Source organism: Manihot esculenta, chromosome 14 (assembly GCF_001659605.2).
Source record: "Manihot esculenta cultivar AM560-2 chromosome 14, M.esculenta_v8, whole genome shotgun sequence".
NCBI lineage: Eukaryota > Viridiplantae > Streptophyta > Magnoliopsida > Malpighiales > Euphorbiaceae > Manihot > Manihot esculenta.
In genome coordinates, this window is record NC_035174.2 from 7,161,670 (window position 1) to 7,177,515 (window position 15,846).

The window sequence follows — 15,846 nt, forward strand, 5'->3', positions numbered from 1 at the left end:
TCTTCTAGCAATGACAGATGTTCTTACAACACATACTCAACGAAGAACTTTCACAATTCAAATTTTACAAAAAAAAAAAAAGCATATAGCATATATATTCATTGTTATGAATATGTATAATGTCAAAATCTGAGAAATTAATTTCTTTACAATCCAACCCATCATAGCATTCCAGTTCTTACTTATTTTGCTTTAGTATAAAAAATATAGATATATATGTAAATCAGAGTAAGAAAGAAAGAGAAAAGGTAAAATGAAGAATTAGAAGATGGATGCTATTTTGTAGATAGCAGCCTGCGCCTAGCTGGTCTTGTGCGCAAACCAGCTGCCTCACCCATCACAATTTCATCAACTAAATCCTTAAAGATCGACCGCTCAACATCTAACACCAAACCAGAAACCTCATCATGAAAATCTGTCCAAATCTCTGACCGATGCATCACATCATCACACAAAATGCCTTTCATACCATCCTCCTCTTCCTCTAACCAGCTTCCTGATTTCTTGGACTGAAGCTGTTCAATTTCTGAACACAACTCTTTTAGGAGCTTTTGAGCACTGAGAGTCTTCTTTGCCAGCTTATCAGATTTCAACCATGGCTCAGCAGAGGGCATCGCTAATGCTAACTTCTTAACAATCATCTCATTAACAGCATCAAATATGAGCTTTCTGTGAAACCTTTCAGGGTTTGGCTTTGAATGGGAGGTCTTTCCAGGGCTGCACTCTTCTTTTGAAAGCAAAGTGCTGCCCTTGGTTTGCTCCAATACAAAGAATAACTCGGGGTTAATGGGGTGACCTGAGGAGTGAAGCTGAAATGCTGCCATGCCAGAGCCAAGGTCTCTGAGTAGAAGACCGGAAGCTAGCAAAATCTCAGAGATGTATCTGTGGTCCGGATTTGTGTTCTCACAGAGTGATGCAATATAATCAGTGCTGGCTTCATCATGAGTGGAGTTTAGTCGTCTAAGTTTCTTGACCAAACTCTCTACGTTCTGTAATTTCTTGCGACTGATCTCTGATGTGAGCCCAGACCCCACACTGTTGGATACAAAATTATCTGCTAGGTTCCACTGATTCTCACTCTGTTGATCCTTGGAATCCTCAGCACCATCACCTGACACATGGGAGAATATTCAAGTGAGATTGCTAGATGAGAAGAGGCCATTTTTATATATTGGGATAATGAAAGTCAAGTTGAATAAAGCAAGATAATAACAGTGAGTACAAGCATGACAAATAAGATATCCAATTGAAGTTTATTAATATCAAGTTTGACAGCAAGTTCATTGTCTAGCAACGTCAGGATTCAATGTTTAACTCACTTCCATTTTTTGAAAGTCTTGAGTAGAATGCAAAAATACATGCAATGTGAAAAAAGTTTAGGTCCTTCAGAAGCTATTGGCGAAAAATGGAATTTTCAGCAGCCTAATGTGAGCTAGCTATTGCAAAGGCACAAGAATAAGCGATAATATGTTTTATAACTTCTTTTGGAATTGTGCTACCACAGCTGAATAAGCAGTTAAAATGGTCTTCCTAACTGCTAGATAACCCTCATGCTAAAGGGTTATTTAGCCCTTGCCATGTAGGTTAAATAATTCGTTATCAAAGCATATACCGGATGCAGTCATTGAAAAGCTTCAGTAATTGATTCCTTGTAGTCCAATTTGAGCCACATACAACACATAGTTTTCTGGACAGGGACTGTTACCTTCAGCTACATTTGATATTTGCTTTACTGGAGACGGTGTGCCATCTCTATACACTGAAGCGTCAAGAACAGAGATGGGACTAGGATGTTCTAGGGTATCAACTGCAAATTCTGCCAATATTCCATCTTCTTCCAACATTGAAGTTGGTATCTGAAATAAGAAAAGGAAAACATAGAACTTTTTAACTATATGCACAGAACAACAGAGTGAGCAGAGAAGTACAAAACACTTACTTCGGCGCCAAGAACCAAGTGATTTCTGGCCTTCATAGATGGACTGTGGCTGCCATTGATCTCAGTAGATTTCTCAGTGCTGGTGACTTCCATATCTGCCTTCGAGTCAAAGATAACAGTGCTGTCAGACTGCAGAGATATGTCATCGCCTTGGTGACTTGATTCGGTACTTATCTGACTCAGTTGGTCATCACTCTGTGGCAATTTGTGAGCTTTCAGTCTGTTTTTCCCACCAGGGGAACCAGAATCAGTTGATATTCTGCTAGATTGCCTTCTAGGTCTGTTTGAATCAGATGGAGGTGTAGGTGGACGAGATCGCTTCTCTAACTCCAGCTTTTTCGGTTGCAATCTTGGGCTCACAGATCCTGAGCTTTTTATTGAACTTGTGGTGTTTTCTTTTGACAATTGTTGAGGTCTTGTTGAAGATTGGGTGGATCTATTCCTCACACTGGCTTTCTTGTCAATGGATTTAGCAGCAGAGTCCAGGTGACTGATTCCAGGAGATTGATCTTTAGCTGTACGGCTATTAACTGATCTACTTTTAACATCTGCATGTCCACTGCTTGGGGTTTTATGAAGATTAGAAAGGCTATCTATTGAAATTACTGATGAAGCAGGAATGCCAGATTTTTCAACCAGTTTGGTTGGTTTCATGATCACAATAGGGGACTCGTGACCCCTCAATGAACCAGAGCTCCTAGTTGTGGAAGCACTAAGATGGCTGTTCTGTTGGTAGCGTTGGCGCAACAATCTTGGCCTTTGACTAGCACTATTGCAGTTTGGTTCATGCTCCCTTTGAATTCCAAAATTTGTACCTTGTTCTTCTTTTCTGGTCTCCAGTAGCCCCTTGGCCTGCATTGCTTCCAGAATCTGTTTAAGAGCTCTGAGATCCTTCCCGGATTGATTGAACTGAAGATCTTTCAGTCTTTTTTCAATCTCGCTGTAAACTGTTGGAAAGGGATTTGGTATCTCAGCTGAAAATTTTGCAGGTCTCTGAGAAGGTCGATTTCCTTCTTGTTGCTTCCATGGTGCTGGTTCTATTGGCAACCTTGAAATTGGTTTCATGATCAAATCAGGATTTTTCCACCTTGGTGAAATTGGCTCTTTTGATGAACTTCTTGGGGACTTGGGAATCCGAATTTGCCTGTTTAGGTCATTTGCTTTTGATGATGTTGACAAGGAATCATTATGGTCAACAGGAAAGCTCTTGATTAAATCTGACTGACTGGAACTTGTGGATGCAGAATGTGGTAATGCTTCCAAACCCATCAACTTAGCCACCACATTAGGAGGGCGTTTCTGAGTTCCCAGTGATTGTTGTATGTTATAGACCTTTTCATTTGGATTTACACCATTTTGTAAATCTTTTGAAATGAAACTTGATTTTGAATCAGAGTTGGACCCTCGCATAGAAATTTCTCTGCTGTCCAGTGAAAGTCTAGGCAGCTCTTTCAGCCTTAGGTTGGACTTGATGGTATCTCGGGATTCAAAAGAGAAACGATTCATTTCCCTCTCATCATAAGAAAACCGAGGAGCATCTTTTGAAATTATATGTGAAGGCTCCTCTTTCAGGTCATGCAATGACCTTGGCCTTTCTTTAGTTTCATTATAATACCATGGAGCTTCTCGAAGTTTAGCGAGGACTCTAAGGGACTCGTTGAGATCAACAGCAGAATTTTGCTTCCCCTTGTTTCCAATTCCATAAGATCCATCCACGGATTTTGAGAGTTGTAAAGGTCTGGGGGAGTCTTTATGTTTCACTGCATAAGCCACTGCTTCCTCTTTAGTTGAAGTTCTGACTGATAGCCCTTTGGCTTCTCTATACATTGAATCCTTGACAACATCTCGAAGATCAAGAGATTGCCGTCCCAAATGTGGAGAGGTACTTTGCTGAGTTAGAGCAGCATCCCTTGAAGGAGTTTCAGGGAAAATGATTCTGTCAAAGGAAGACGCTTCTGGTTGAGCTGTTCTGTTACAATCCAAAGAGGACAAGGAGGACGAACAAGAGGAAGAAAAAGATGGTCTTGATGATTCTGTAGAAATTCTTTGCTTCTCATTCAAACTCTTGTTTAAATTCATTTCCTGCGATGACAAGTTTACAAGCTCAGAGACATCATCTAAACAAGTCTAGATACAAAAGCAACAAATCTGTCAAGACCAATAGGAAAGAGCCTATGAATAAATCTTTAAGGTGAGAGGCTACGTGTTTCATGATACTCAACTAATTAATAATGGATTGTCAATTTTACAGAGGTCAGAATACCTGATTGACAAAAACCTATGATAATCTACTCAACTAAGCCTTGTGTCTATTGTTTAGCAAATCCAGTTAAATGTTCTGAGACTTTTCCAGGAAAGCAAAAAAGGGTCGAAACCCATAATTGAGAGTGCTTACAGCTGCTGTAGCCCGGTGATAAACATCAAAAGATTCCTTGTCAGAGCTGCCGTTGCTCAAGTGGGAATCACCTGCATTATTACAATAATAGAAACAAGTTTTAACTTATTTGTTAGCCAAAATTTCATGATCAAACTTGGTTATAGAAATGGAAAACAAGCAAAGGGTAGATGAGGGAAGTCATTACACAAAATTGTACAGGTTCCTGAAGCTAAACTTTTAGTAGACAGAAATAACTAATCAAGAAAATCATCCAGAAGCTAGAACTAGTCTACATATAAAGGCATGTTAAACTTATGAACTTCAACAAGAAGTCAAGAGCCATGAGCTGACTGCAGAACTTACCAGAAATCATCAATGCAGAGTTAAAATGCAGTTGAAATGCACGTTAATATGACATTGTACATAAGAATCAAAGAACTGGGAAAAAAAATTTCTTTTTTCTAGTTTTTTTATCAGAAGTATAAATCACCCAGATGCTCGCATTTTTCTATTTTTCATTGCATAAAAGCCCATTGATAAATTTTGAACATATTCATTTCATAAGGACAAATATTATGAAATGACAAATATTCTACATTAACAGAAAGATAAAGGGCAAGTAATTCATGAAATGGCCAACATAGTTTGGAAACCATGCAAAACCACTTATGAAAATCACCTGGAGGAAGCCTCCTCTGGCTGAGACGCCTACCAGTGATGACATGTTGGCGATCAAAGAGCTGAAAAATCCCAGTCATGCATCCTATTTGTTTCTGCAAATCTGGATTATCATCTGCTAGAGAATGTAAAAGTTTTGCTGCCATCTCCTCTTCCTCAACCAATTTTATTGAATGGTTATCCTTCCTAATATTCCATTATCCTTTATCCAAAAACAGGAATCACAAATTTTTAAGCTCTACCTCCATAAGCTGATCTGAAGCTTTTCAACAGTCAACCACAATCTAAGATGTCTAAGCAATTCCCAGCTAACCTAATTAAGAAATACCGTTTCCAGATTCTCCAGAGTTTGCTTTAATCAGAGTCAAACTCCAACGTTGAACTCTCTCTCTCTCTCTCTCTCTCTCTCTCTCTCTCTCAGAGGAGAAATTCAGAACCGTTAAATTCAGAGGAGAAATACCACTGTTACCAATTCCTTGAACCAAGACAGAATGAAGCACTTTCCATATACATGGAGTGCAGCATTTCCAAAATCATAAGTTACCAACAAATCAGAAGGGGGACAAAAAAATCCTCATGGGTTCCAGCTAATTTCCAGCTCCAAATGTAAGCATTTGGCATCCACCAATACCCATAGTATCAAGAATTGTCCTTTAGCTCAAAAATCGAATCTCACAAATTATCCTCCTAAACATAAATGCCCATTTTAGGATCTCCATGCATTCCTCAAAAGTTTCAAACTTTAGCAAGTAGCAACAATCCGGGAAAAATACGGAGAAAAAGAACACACGGACGGAAGAAACTGAGATCAAATTTTAAGAGTACATGAAACTGAAAGATACCTTAATGGGTTCTCACTGGACAAACCATTGCTTTGTAATAAAACCAAACGAAAGAAGGGACCCAATACCCAAAACGCTCGTTATATTACAAACATGGAGAATGTACACCGAGTCATCAGCAACATTACCTCCAGTTGCCTACAAGAAACTAAAACCAAAAACAAAAGTGTAAAAGAATCTCTCCAGATCCAAGAATAGATGTTTTCATGGAAAATGGTTCTGGTATTTCTTCAGATAACAAATGGGCAGACAGCCAGAAGGGATAGGAAGGTTTGTCATATTATGAACACGTATAAACAAATCTGATGAAAGAACAAAGAGCTGGCATACAATTTTTTTTCTAAGACACAGCAGAGAGTGAGAGGAAATGTGGGGCAGATGTCATCTAGGCTCTATCTCATACATCCATGTGGGATGAGTATGTGGGTGGGTCTGGATCTGGCTGCATGGACATGTGGTCTTGTCAGGAGAGATGTGAAAAACAATAAAAAGGAATGCTAATTCTTCTTTATTACCAGCAAAAGTCCAACCACCTGTTTTTTCAAACACTTGTCATCTACTGAATTCCATCAGATTCTCAAATGGTTATATTTTGCCCTCTGCTGATGAAGCTTGTCTTGTGCTCACAGTTTTAATTGGATGGTAAATAATTTTATCAATTAAAACATAATTTAATTAGCTTTAATTTATTTTTCAAATATAAAAAATAGTAAGATATTGAATTTAAATTTTTTATTTATTCTAATAGTAAATATACAGAAAATTATCCTTCATTATATAATTCATCAATTATATTCAATTTTAATTATGTGGTATGAATAAAACCAACAACGTGAAGGCCACTTACATATCTGTAACGTCTGCATCTGAGGGACATTTTGGTCATTCCAACTTTAGATTTTCACCTAAAAGGGTGCTAAAAGGTTTCATCACTCAGAATAGGTACTAAATAATTTTTTTTCATATTATTAATATTTTATTTCTTTAAGTTAAAAAATATTTAATCTTTATATTTAATTTTTATCATATATTCAAATCATTTCAATTATTTTGTATAAATATTTAAAAATAAATTATTATTTAATTTTTAAATATTATAATTATTTATTATTTCACCCCACATTTTACACATAAGAATACAATGTCATCTTGTAACTTCAACTTTTTTTTATGTCTTTTTCTTTAGGATGGAAGGAGATAAAATAAGTTATTGAAGTTGAAAATAATTATAAAGTATCTAAAATTAAATGATAATTTATCAGAAAATATTTATGTAAAACAGATGAAATTGCCTAAATTTATGAAGAAAGCAAATAAATAAAAATAAAAATTTTAAAATATAAATTAAATTAGTAATAACAAAATTGACAGTAAAAAATTTTCTTTTTCTATTATAAATAAGGAAAAGAGAGTGGGAAATTCCATTTTCTCTTGTTCTATTTGAGGCAAAAAGAAAATTCAGAATCTGTTTTGGAAGCATTAAATAATGGAGAGCACATGTGGTTTGGTTAATGATTAGAAAGCCAATCTGTAATGTTAATCATGCCACCATTATTGACCTATTAAGCTATTAGCTTTGATTACAAAACCCTATTAAAATAAGATTTCACATTTAAATTAAAATTATAATGAAATTTGAAATATGGGTTTATAATTAATTATAATGAAATAGTGTTATCATTAATTGGTGGGATTTTTCCAAAACAAGAATAGAAAGTTTTGATTGAAAGCTATGAGAATAATTGAAACATAAGAATGCCATTTAGGGTATTAATAGTATAATTACCATTAAAGAGAATAAGAAAGAAATTCAGTTACACATAATTAAAAAAAAAATAATGACGTAATTATTGGGAAGGACAAGTGGAGAGTTGAGTAGAAGTATCACCCCCACATGCATAAAGTGAAAAATCATGCACGTGGAGTGCCTCATCAACTCCATTAGGTAACATCAACTAACGTTTCACAATCATCCTAACTCATGTTTCAAGTAATATTACTCATTCTTGCTCCTGATTGGCATATCATGCCTTGCTTTATATCAAGAAAATTATATATATGATCCCCACCAAAATCATTATTTATTTTGAGTGAACATCAAAACAATTTGAGATTTTCTTGTTGGAGGCAACCCTAGCTAGGGTTACATTTGGGTCCCTCTTTTACTATTTATTTATTGAGGATATTTAATTTCCCATTTTCCATATACACTATCATATTATAAAAAGAAAATTCTAATTAATAAACCTTTGATTAATTAAAACAAAAAGAAATTAAGTAGAAGGAAATAATAAACCTTTGAATAAATTAACTATGTACTTAATTTTGCTCATTCCACATAGGACAAAAATTAAACATATAGCCATATCTTGTCGCTTTATGATTAAAAACCCTTCAAAATGTAGAGTTGAACTTTTTTTTATTTTTAAAATTTTTGTGGGTGGCCTTACAGCAAGCATATTGAATATCAACTTAATGTTAAGCTATTGTAAATATTACAATATATATGGTTAAAACTGTTACTTGAGGGCATTAAAAATTAATTCAAAGTTATATTTGCTATATTTTAGTTATAGAAATTTCCAAATAATTCTTTTTTTTATTAAATTGCTTTTCTTTTATTATAAGAGCCGATAAAATAGAGAAATGGAATATGGAACTCCCAAACTTAAAGATATGCAATTTATAAATTAAATTTATTATCGCTTCAAAGTGCATTTTTAATATCATTCAAAAAAAATTTTTTTAAGTGTTTTTTCTGATCCAACCTCAATCCCAAATAGAGATATACAAATTATCTCACATGTCATATAAATATTAAGTTCTCTTTTAATAGGATAATAATGAAAATAATAGATGATTCATATTATAACTATTTTTTTAAAAAAAAAATCTTTCAGTTGCATTATGTTTTATGAGAATCATAGTTGTACCTCTTTATGAGAGTAAAGTAGTAAATATATTACATGAACCTTTGTCTTGTGTGAATCAAAATAGTCCTTTAAGATGGGTCAAGTGGCAAAGTGTGTTGGTAATAAAACGACACAGGGCAAGACACGTCATAGCAAGTGAGAATCCAGGTCATTGGAATCAAACCACATCCATTGCACATGCCTAAGATTATAGTTACATAATTAGTGAGTCACCAACCTTTTAATTAGAGTGAGTTGGAGTTAGTTTATGAACTTAAATAACAGATTAGCACATAAACCCACACACCCATGTCTAGGATCATCTTCCTTTTGGATTTTATGGGCTTGTCAAAGCTGGCAAGTGGGCCCAAATCCAAGGGAAGGTCCCCCATTTTGGTAGTAAATGTTGTGGACCCAAGTAGGAGTCTTGGTGGACCCAAAAGACGTGTCTTCCAAACAGCAAAGCAAAATCATAATTGCCCTCTAAAATAGGTTAGTCACATGGGACCTTCAATTGTCTGTATCTGATCCCTGCTACTCATTTCATCTAGACAAAGGGGAGAAGCACATGAGATAACACAACATACATGGCTCCAGAGGATTCCCAAAAATGGTGGTTGGTTCAGTCAATGAAATGAAAAGTAGTGAGTCTAATATCAACCACCTGCATTAAGAAGATGATGGTGACAGTGATAGGATTACAATGAATACATTCAAGATGTTTGGATTTCATAGTTTCCCTTGCTGCCTTATCTCAACTTCATTCTAAAATCTACATTGCTAAATGCCAAGTCAGTATAAATCAAATGAGGATCACTGCCCTAGTTCATCCCCCTCCACCTAGCACAGCAGCACGAATCAAATCAGGAGACACAACAGTGCTTGTAACAGGTTTTACCAACACATCATAGCTTTCTAAGCAACAGAGCTTAATCACAAATATGACTGTAAAGTTGAGTCGTGATACTTAATGGAACAAAATTCTGAGAAGGAAGCGCATCACATCAAGAAGAGTCTTGGAATGTAAATTCATCTCAGATTAAGCATGCATTTGCTTGTTCTTTTTTGTAGAAGTCTGCAGCTAACTGCCCTTAACGTTCAGCTATGAACCTTAGACTAACTGAATTTTTAATTACATTATTAAATATTATCATATGTGTGCCAGCAAAACAAATAATCAGATAAATCAAAGACTTTGCACAGAACAGAAATTTATTCAAGACTCCATTCTTGCTATTCTCTCAATAAAATGATCTATCTGTATTTAGAGCTGCTTAACTTGCAGTACATCATACTGTTAGACCTAATAATTGCCAATGCAGATTACATAAACCTTGCGTAAAAAATGATTTGGAAAAAAAGGTCCTAAAGCACAAGAACAAAAATGTCGCTCATCTCAAAGTTGAAGAAAATCAGATCGGCCTTCTGCATGATTATCAAAATAACAGCAGTATCAGCCTCAAACATGTTTATGGTTTTCCATGCAGCTGAACTCAAGAAAATATGCACCAGCATTCTGCAACATCAATGCAGCCTTAAGGAGCAAATTGAATTACATCACTCAGGATCAAAAAACAAAGTTAAGTGTTGCAGGTCATTCAAAATCGATCCCCATAGCCCAGTGACAGAACTAGCGTCTACTAGTTATTCAAGTACCATTTAAAATCTTCTGATAGAAATCCCACGAAGGGTCTGATTCTGTAATGGCTTGCTGACCAAATGGATTTTGCGCGACATACTCTTGAACATTTGGAGCCTCAGCTAATTGTTCGAGATATACTCTAATGTCACCTCCGGGTCCTGTTCAGAACATAAATACAAAAATGTAGTATCATCATCAGAAACTTTTGAAGATCTTAAACCACAAAAGTGGACCATTTGGAAAGCAATCAAACGCCACAAAGGTAATTTTTACACGGAGCCCTTAGATAACCAAAACGACATTCACTTTGGAACTGATCACAAGCAAAAAACTAGCATCTCAAAACTAACAGCGAAAACAAAATGAAAACACACAGGCTAGAACGTGCTAATTTTGGAAATATTTGTGTCTGGATGGATGGGATTGGTGAATATGCTTCGACTTAAACATGTTTTAAGTAATTAAAATATCTGAATAAACAAAAGTCCATTGATTTGCTTGATTATAGAAAAAGCTGGGGATTTGACACCAAAATGTCACAGTTAACCTGGCTAATGAAAGCATAATATAGTGCCAAAAGAAGGATTATTAACTAAGTCTTGACCTAGAATAGGTAGAATAAATATTTTACTCCCTGCATAAATGTTACATGTCAAAAAGGCTTATCAGTTATCATGCATATTAACAGAAAATCTTGCATCCTCATTGAGAGTGTCTCACCTAGTGAAGAATCTCCAGTATCCTTGTTCTGGTATGGATGGGGAAATACAGCAGTGTGCGCCTAAACATAAAAAGTAGACATAAAACAAAACAAACAATGGCATGGGATTAGTATTAAAGAGTGAACTCAAGTCAATACAGCCCATCTGAGAAAGAAGAAACATACAGGATTGCGCAAGGCCTTGTATGGTGAATCATCCAGCAATAATGTATTAGATTCATTATATTCCCCCTTCTTCCATGGAAGACCAGGCTCAAGTTTGTCCCACAGTTTTTTCAATTCCTTCAATACCAGGGGTTTGCTCTTGCTCTCAATAGTGGTGAATCCAGTTTTAGTGCAGTGGGATCGATGCTGCATGAAAACAATCATCAGAAATCAGAATGGCATTGCACAAAAGGACTAGAGAACAGCAATTGCACAGCTAAGGGATATTATGGCCTTGAAGCACCCAACAATAACAGTGGTTGAGATGTTCCATAAACCTCCACCAAAACATAGACCAGTGTTAAAGCTTTTGATACCTAGCCTGCCGCAATTTTTAACTTTAAATTCCTTAAGAGTTCATATGCTTAGTCAAATATCACTCCAGCTTCCATAAGGGAAAAGTATATGTTTGGGTATTTTGAGCCAAAAAGTTCACACTGGAGAAAAGATGTCATCTGTCGAGCTCAAACTCATTGACAATGCCACTGAACAATAGGTTACAAGATCAAAACCAGAAAACAACACCAAAATTAGGCATTGATGTTGCAAAGCAATACGATAGTTCTGTATAATTTGCAGTCGAACTTTCTTGTGAAAAGTATTGACAAACTTTGTACAGACTTAAATGAACTTCTATATCTGAAATGATTCAGAAATTCCATTCATCTTTCATGCATCAACATTGGCAATGTTTACCACTTAATTTAAACAGCAAAAAACATCATAAATAAAAATTAAGTTTCAGGCTCCCATATTATGTTTGCGCAATTGTATGGTCCAAACTAAATTAGGAACCAAAATGAACCATTATATTTCAGTTTTGACTAGTTAGGTTTAGTTATCAATAACACGCCACATGCCAAAAATAACAGTTGGGTAATTTTTTTCTCCAAACTGTACATAACCCCAAATATCAAAGTCTTCCCCTTGACAAAAATGAAGATCTTAAGAAACAACATAACCAGAAATGAGAGAGAGAGAGAGAGAGAGAGAGAGAGAGATGTTTCACTTCCAATAAATACCTACCCAACAAAAGAGCAACTTATGTCTAGAACCTCTCATGAGAAAATTAAGTGCCAAGTTCACATTTTTCCTGCATTTGACATTAGTTATCGTCAGGGTGCAATGAGGATCATGAAGGAATACTAATTTGTGAATGAAAATGGAGACCAATATTTGGTAAAAAATGTAATATAGCTTTTTTTGAGAAAAAAAAAAGATAGGCAGAACAATACTTGCTTCTAGATGACCAAACACCAACATTAAATTTGTCAAAGCAAAACTGCATAAAATCATCAAAGAAGGGCCTCTTGAAAACTGAAAAAGGCATAGCAACAGCAGGGAGTTAGACCTACACCGTTAAATAGGAAATGGAAACATCAACAGTTTAGATATAAAGACAAGTATACTTGTCGATTTTCTTCACCTGATTTCCTGGATATTGTAGAACAACATGAAACAATGTCAGCTAGAATTCCATTAATATCAAGGATAAGAAGCTTTTTATCAGGACATTCAACAAGAGGTCTTTCTAATGATGAGAATGATACTTTAGGAAGATATCCCTGCTTGACAGGAACATTTAAATTAACATACTTCTCTGTCTCATTTATATTCTTGCCTTCCGCACATGCAAAGTCACCATTTGAACAATCGCAAGAGGTCTTATCTGTTAAAACATTTTTCACAACCTTGACAGAAGCAGCATGTTCCTTAGCCAACACGACGTGCTCTGCATTTTCTTCATAGTCAGAGAACTGCCGTTTTTTCCTTTGATAGGTTCTTAATTCTCCCTTCATTTTATACATTTTAATATTTTTCTTTTCAACCAAACCAAGGCCAGTGCCGTCATTATTATCATGTTTCTTTACCAAAGTAGCACTTGGACTTCTTGGAGAATCATTTTGGTTGTCAGGTATCAAAGCATTTCTCCCCACATTTATCAACTCCAATTCTGCAAGAGGACCATAAGCTTTGTCCACAGTGGCGTTAATCTTCTGCTTCTTTCTCATTCTCTTCTTCTTTGACCGACTCAGTTCTAAAAGTGGGGCTGTCTTTCTGTTAATATCAACAATTGGCTCAATAAGACCAGGCTTGCCATCATTATCATGTTCCTTCTTCAAATCAGTACTTGGATTTCTTGGGGAATCACCTTGCTTTTCAGCATTCTCCCCCACCTTTAACAATTGCAATTCTGCAAGAGGACCATCAGCTTTGTTACTAATCACAGTTTCATTAAGCCTCTGCTTCTTTCTCATTTTCTTCTTCTGTGACCGACTCAATTTTGAAAGTGAGGTGGTCTTTATGTTACAAGCAACAACAGACTCAGAAAGACCATGCTTGCCATCATTATCATGTTTTCTCTTCAAATCAGCACTTGGATTACTTGAGGAATCACTTTGCTTTTCAGAATTTTCCCCCACCTTTATCACGTGCAACTCTGAAACAGGAGCCTGAGCTTTATTACTAATCACAGTTTCATTAAGCTTCCGCTTCTTTCTCATTCTCTTCTTCTGTGACCGACTCAATTCTGAAAGTGAGGCTGTCTTATTATTACAATCAAGAACAGAATCAATAAGATCAGGCTTGATATCGTTGTCATGTTTCCTCTTCAAATCAGTATTCGGATTTTTTGAGGAATCACTTTGCTTTTCAGCATTTTCCCCCTCCTTTATCAAGTGCAATTCTGCAAGAGGACCATGAGCTTCATTGCTAATCACTGTTTCATTAAGCTTCTGCTTCTTTCTCATTCTCCTCTTCTGTGACCGACTCAATTCTGAAAGTGAGGCTGTCTGTCTATTACAATCAACAACAGACTCAATAAGACCAGACTTGCCATCAATATCACGTTTTCTCTTCAAATCAGTACTTGGATTTCTTGAGGAATCACTTTGCTTTTCAGCATTCCCCCCCACCTTTAACAAGTGACACTCTGCAGAAGGAACATGTGCTTTAGTACTAATCACAGTTTCATTACGTTTCTGCTTCTTTCTCATTCTCTTCTTCTGCGATCGACTCAATTTTTCAATTGTTTGCAAATCTGTCTTTGTATTAATATCAACTCTACACTCATTGTGTGAATTTATTCCGACAGAATCATCCTTAATTGAAGAGCCCTCCCTCTGAAAGTCTATCTGGCTATTCTGCTCAATTTGAAGCCTTTTCTTGTTCTTCCTCCTTTTCTTTGTTTGTGAACAATTTGATTTGAAACTACATTGCAACTCCGTGACATCTGACCCTAAATTATTGTTGATTGGAGGATCAATACTCATACCCCTATCCATGGACGCATTTCTCATTAAAATTGACGCATCTGTAGAATCACAACCTATGCTACTATTCTTACTCAAAGGACCATAAATCTCACTTGAGCTTTTTATTTTCTTCTCATCCTTACATGCTTTTATTTCTACATTACACGACGCCATCTCTCGCTGAAAAATCCAGGAGCCAAGACTATAATTCTCTCTGACAGAATTTATGTTTATTATTGAACAAGCTTTCTATCCTCCAGATAACTAAGGATCTCACTCAGGACAAACTAACCTTTAGGTCATCCACAAAACTTTGTCCTCCTCACTTTTTGACTCTTATGTAGTGGTCTGCGCAGAGATAAAAACTCACAATAAACTTCATAAATCCATAAATAATACAGCAGACAAAACTACCTGCACAATGCAATTTCCACATACTACCTGGTAACTCAGAAAAGATAAAATACAATGATCACTAACAGAATCCTTTGAATATTTTTCCAAGCAAGATATATCTTTCCACTATGAATGCACAATGTTAAGGTCAAAGCAGTAAAATAGACAACTACGACTAAATCAACCCTAGTAATATCTCCTAATAAGCCCGTTACCAAGAAAAAGCAGATTACAGTGCGACGGAGTAAGAACAGAAGTAAAATGGAAAAAGGAACAAAAAGAAGAAAAGAAAAAACAGCAGGTTGTATCCATTACAGAAGCACAAAGCGTAGATGAAGAATAAAAGAAACATTACCGGATGAAGAACCGGTGAAGCGCCGGAGAAAGAAAGCCGACCTGAGAGAAGTTTGAAGAGAAGGGAGGAGCAGTGGAGAAAATGGCAGTTTGGTATTTGGAGCAGTGAGAAAGAAGCAGCAGGGGAAGAGCCTCTAGTTCTAGGTAAAAGCCTTGCAGGTTACCTGTACGTGCCCCTGATTTGCGCTGATTTAACGGACTCGGTCTTACCCAATGAAAATGGGCCTGATGCATGGGTTGGTTTGAGAAAGGGCCTAAATGTAGATGGGATTAATTTCATTCTCAATGTTCACCGTCATAACAACGTCGTTTTAATTTCTCGTTTGTGCATGTTTACCTAAAAGTCTCGAACCAATCCAAGTGTGGTTTAGCTTCATGGTTATATTAAGTGTTTAAATATTAACTAAATTACCGCTGTTAATATGTAAAATAAATAATAAAAATATATATTTTATAATTTATTTTATTATTATAATAAATATATACTTATTAATTTATTGTATATAATTTTTATTTTATCTTCTTAT

At 35.8% G+C, this 15,846-nt stretch overlaps 2 protein-coding genes across 3 annotated transcripts; both read right to left on the reverse strand.

The window, feature by feature from the left end:
• Positions 1 to 120: 120 nt before the first annotated feature.
• Positions 121 to 6,288, reverse strand: LOC110600441 (protein LONGIFOLIA 1). Its single transcript, XM_021737303.2, has 5 exons — positions 4,996 to 6,288; positions 4,335 to 4,405; positions 1,940 to 4,021; positions 1,706 to 1,856; positions 121 to 1,111 (listed from the first exon to the last, which is right to left on the reverse strand). The coding sequence occupies exons 1-5, from the start codon at positions 5,138 to 5,140 to the stop codon at positions 276 to 278; spliced, it is 3,285 nt and encodes a 1,094-aa protein (XP_021592995.1). The 5' UTR covers positions 5,141 to 6,288; the 3' UTR covers positions 121 to 275.
• Positions 6,289 to 9,930: 3,642 nt separating this feature from the next.
• On the reverse strand, positions 9,931 to 15,487 carry LOC110599924. 2 transcript variants are annotated; one of them, XM_043950486.1, is made up of 7 exons: positions 15,321 to 15,487; positions 12,742 to 14,917; positions 12,551 to 12,632; positions 12,342 to 12,408; positions 11,277 to 11,462; positions 11,111 to 11,171; positions 9,931 to 10,548 (listed from the first exon to the last, which is right to left on the reverse strand). In XM_043950486.1, the coding sequence occupies exons 2-7, from the start codon at positions 14,741 to 14,743 to the stop codon at positions 10,397 to 10,399; spliced, it is 2,550 nt and encodes an 849-aa protein (XP_043806421.1). In that variant the 5' UTR covers positions 14,744 to 14,917; positions 15,321 to 15,487; the 3' UTR covers positions 9,931 to 10,396. The 2 variants fall into 2 exon arrangements, with proteins under 2 accessions (XP_043806421.1, XP_043806422.1); XM_043950487.1 differs by lacking the exon at positions 15,321 to 15,487 and having other exon boundaries at positions 12,742 to 14,935.
• Between the last annotated feature and the right edge of the window lie 359 nt (positions 15,488 to 15,846).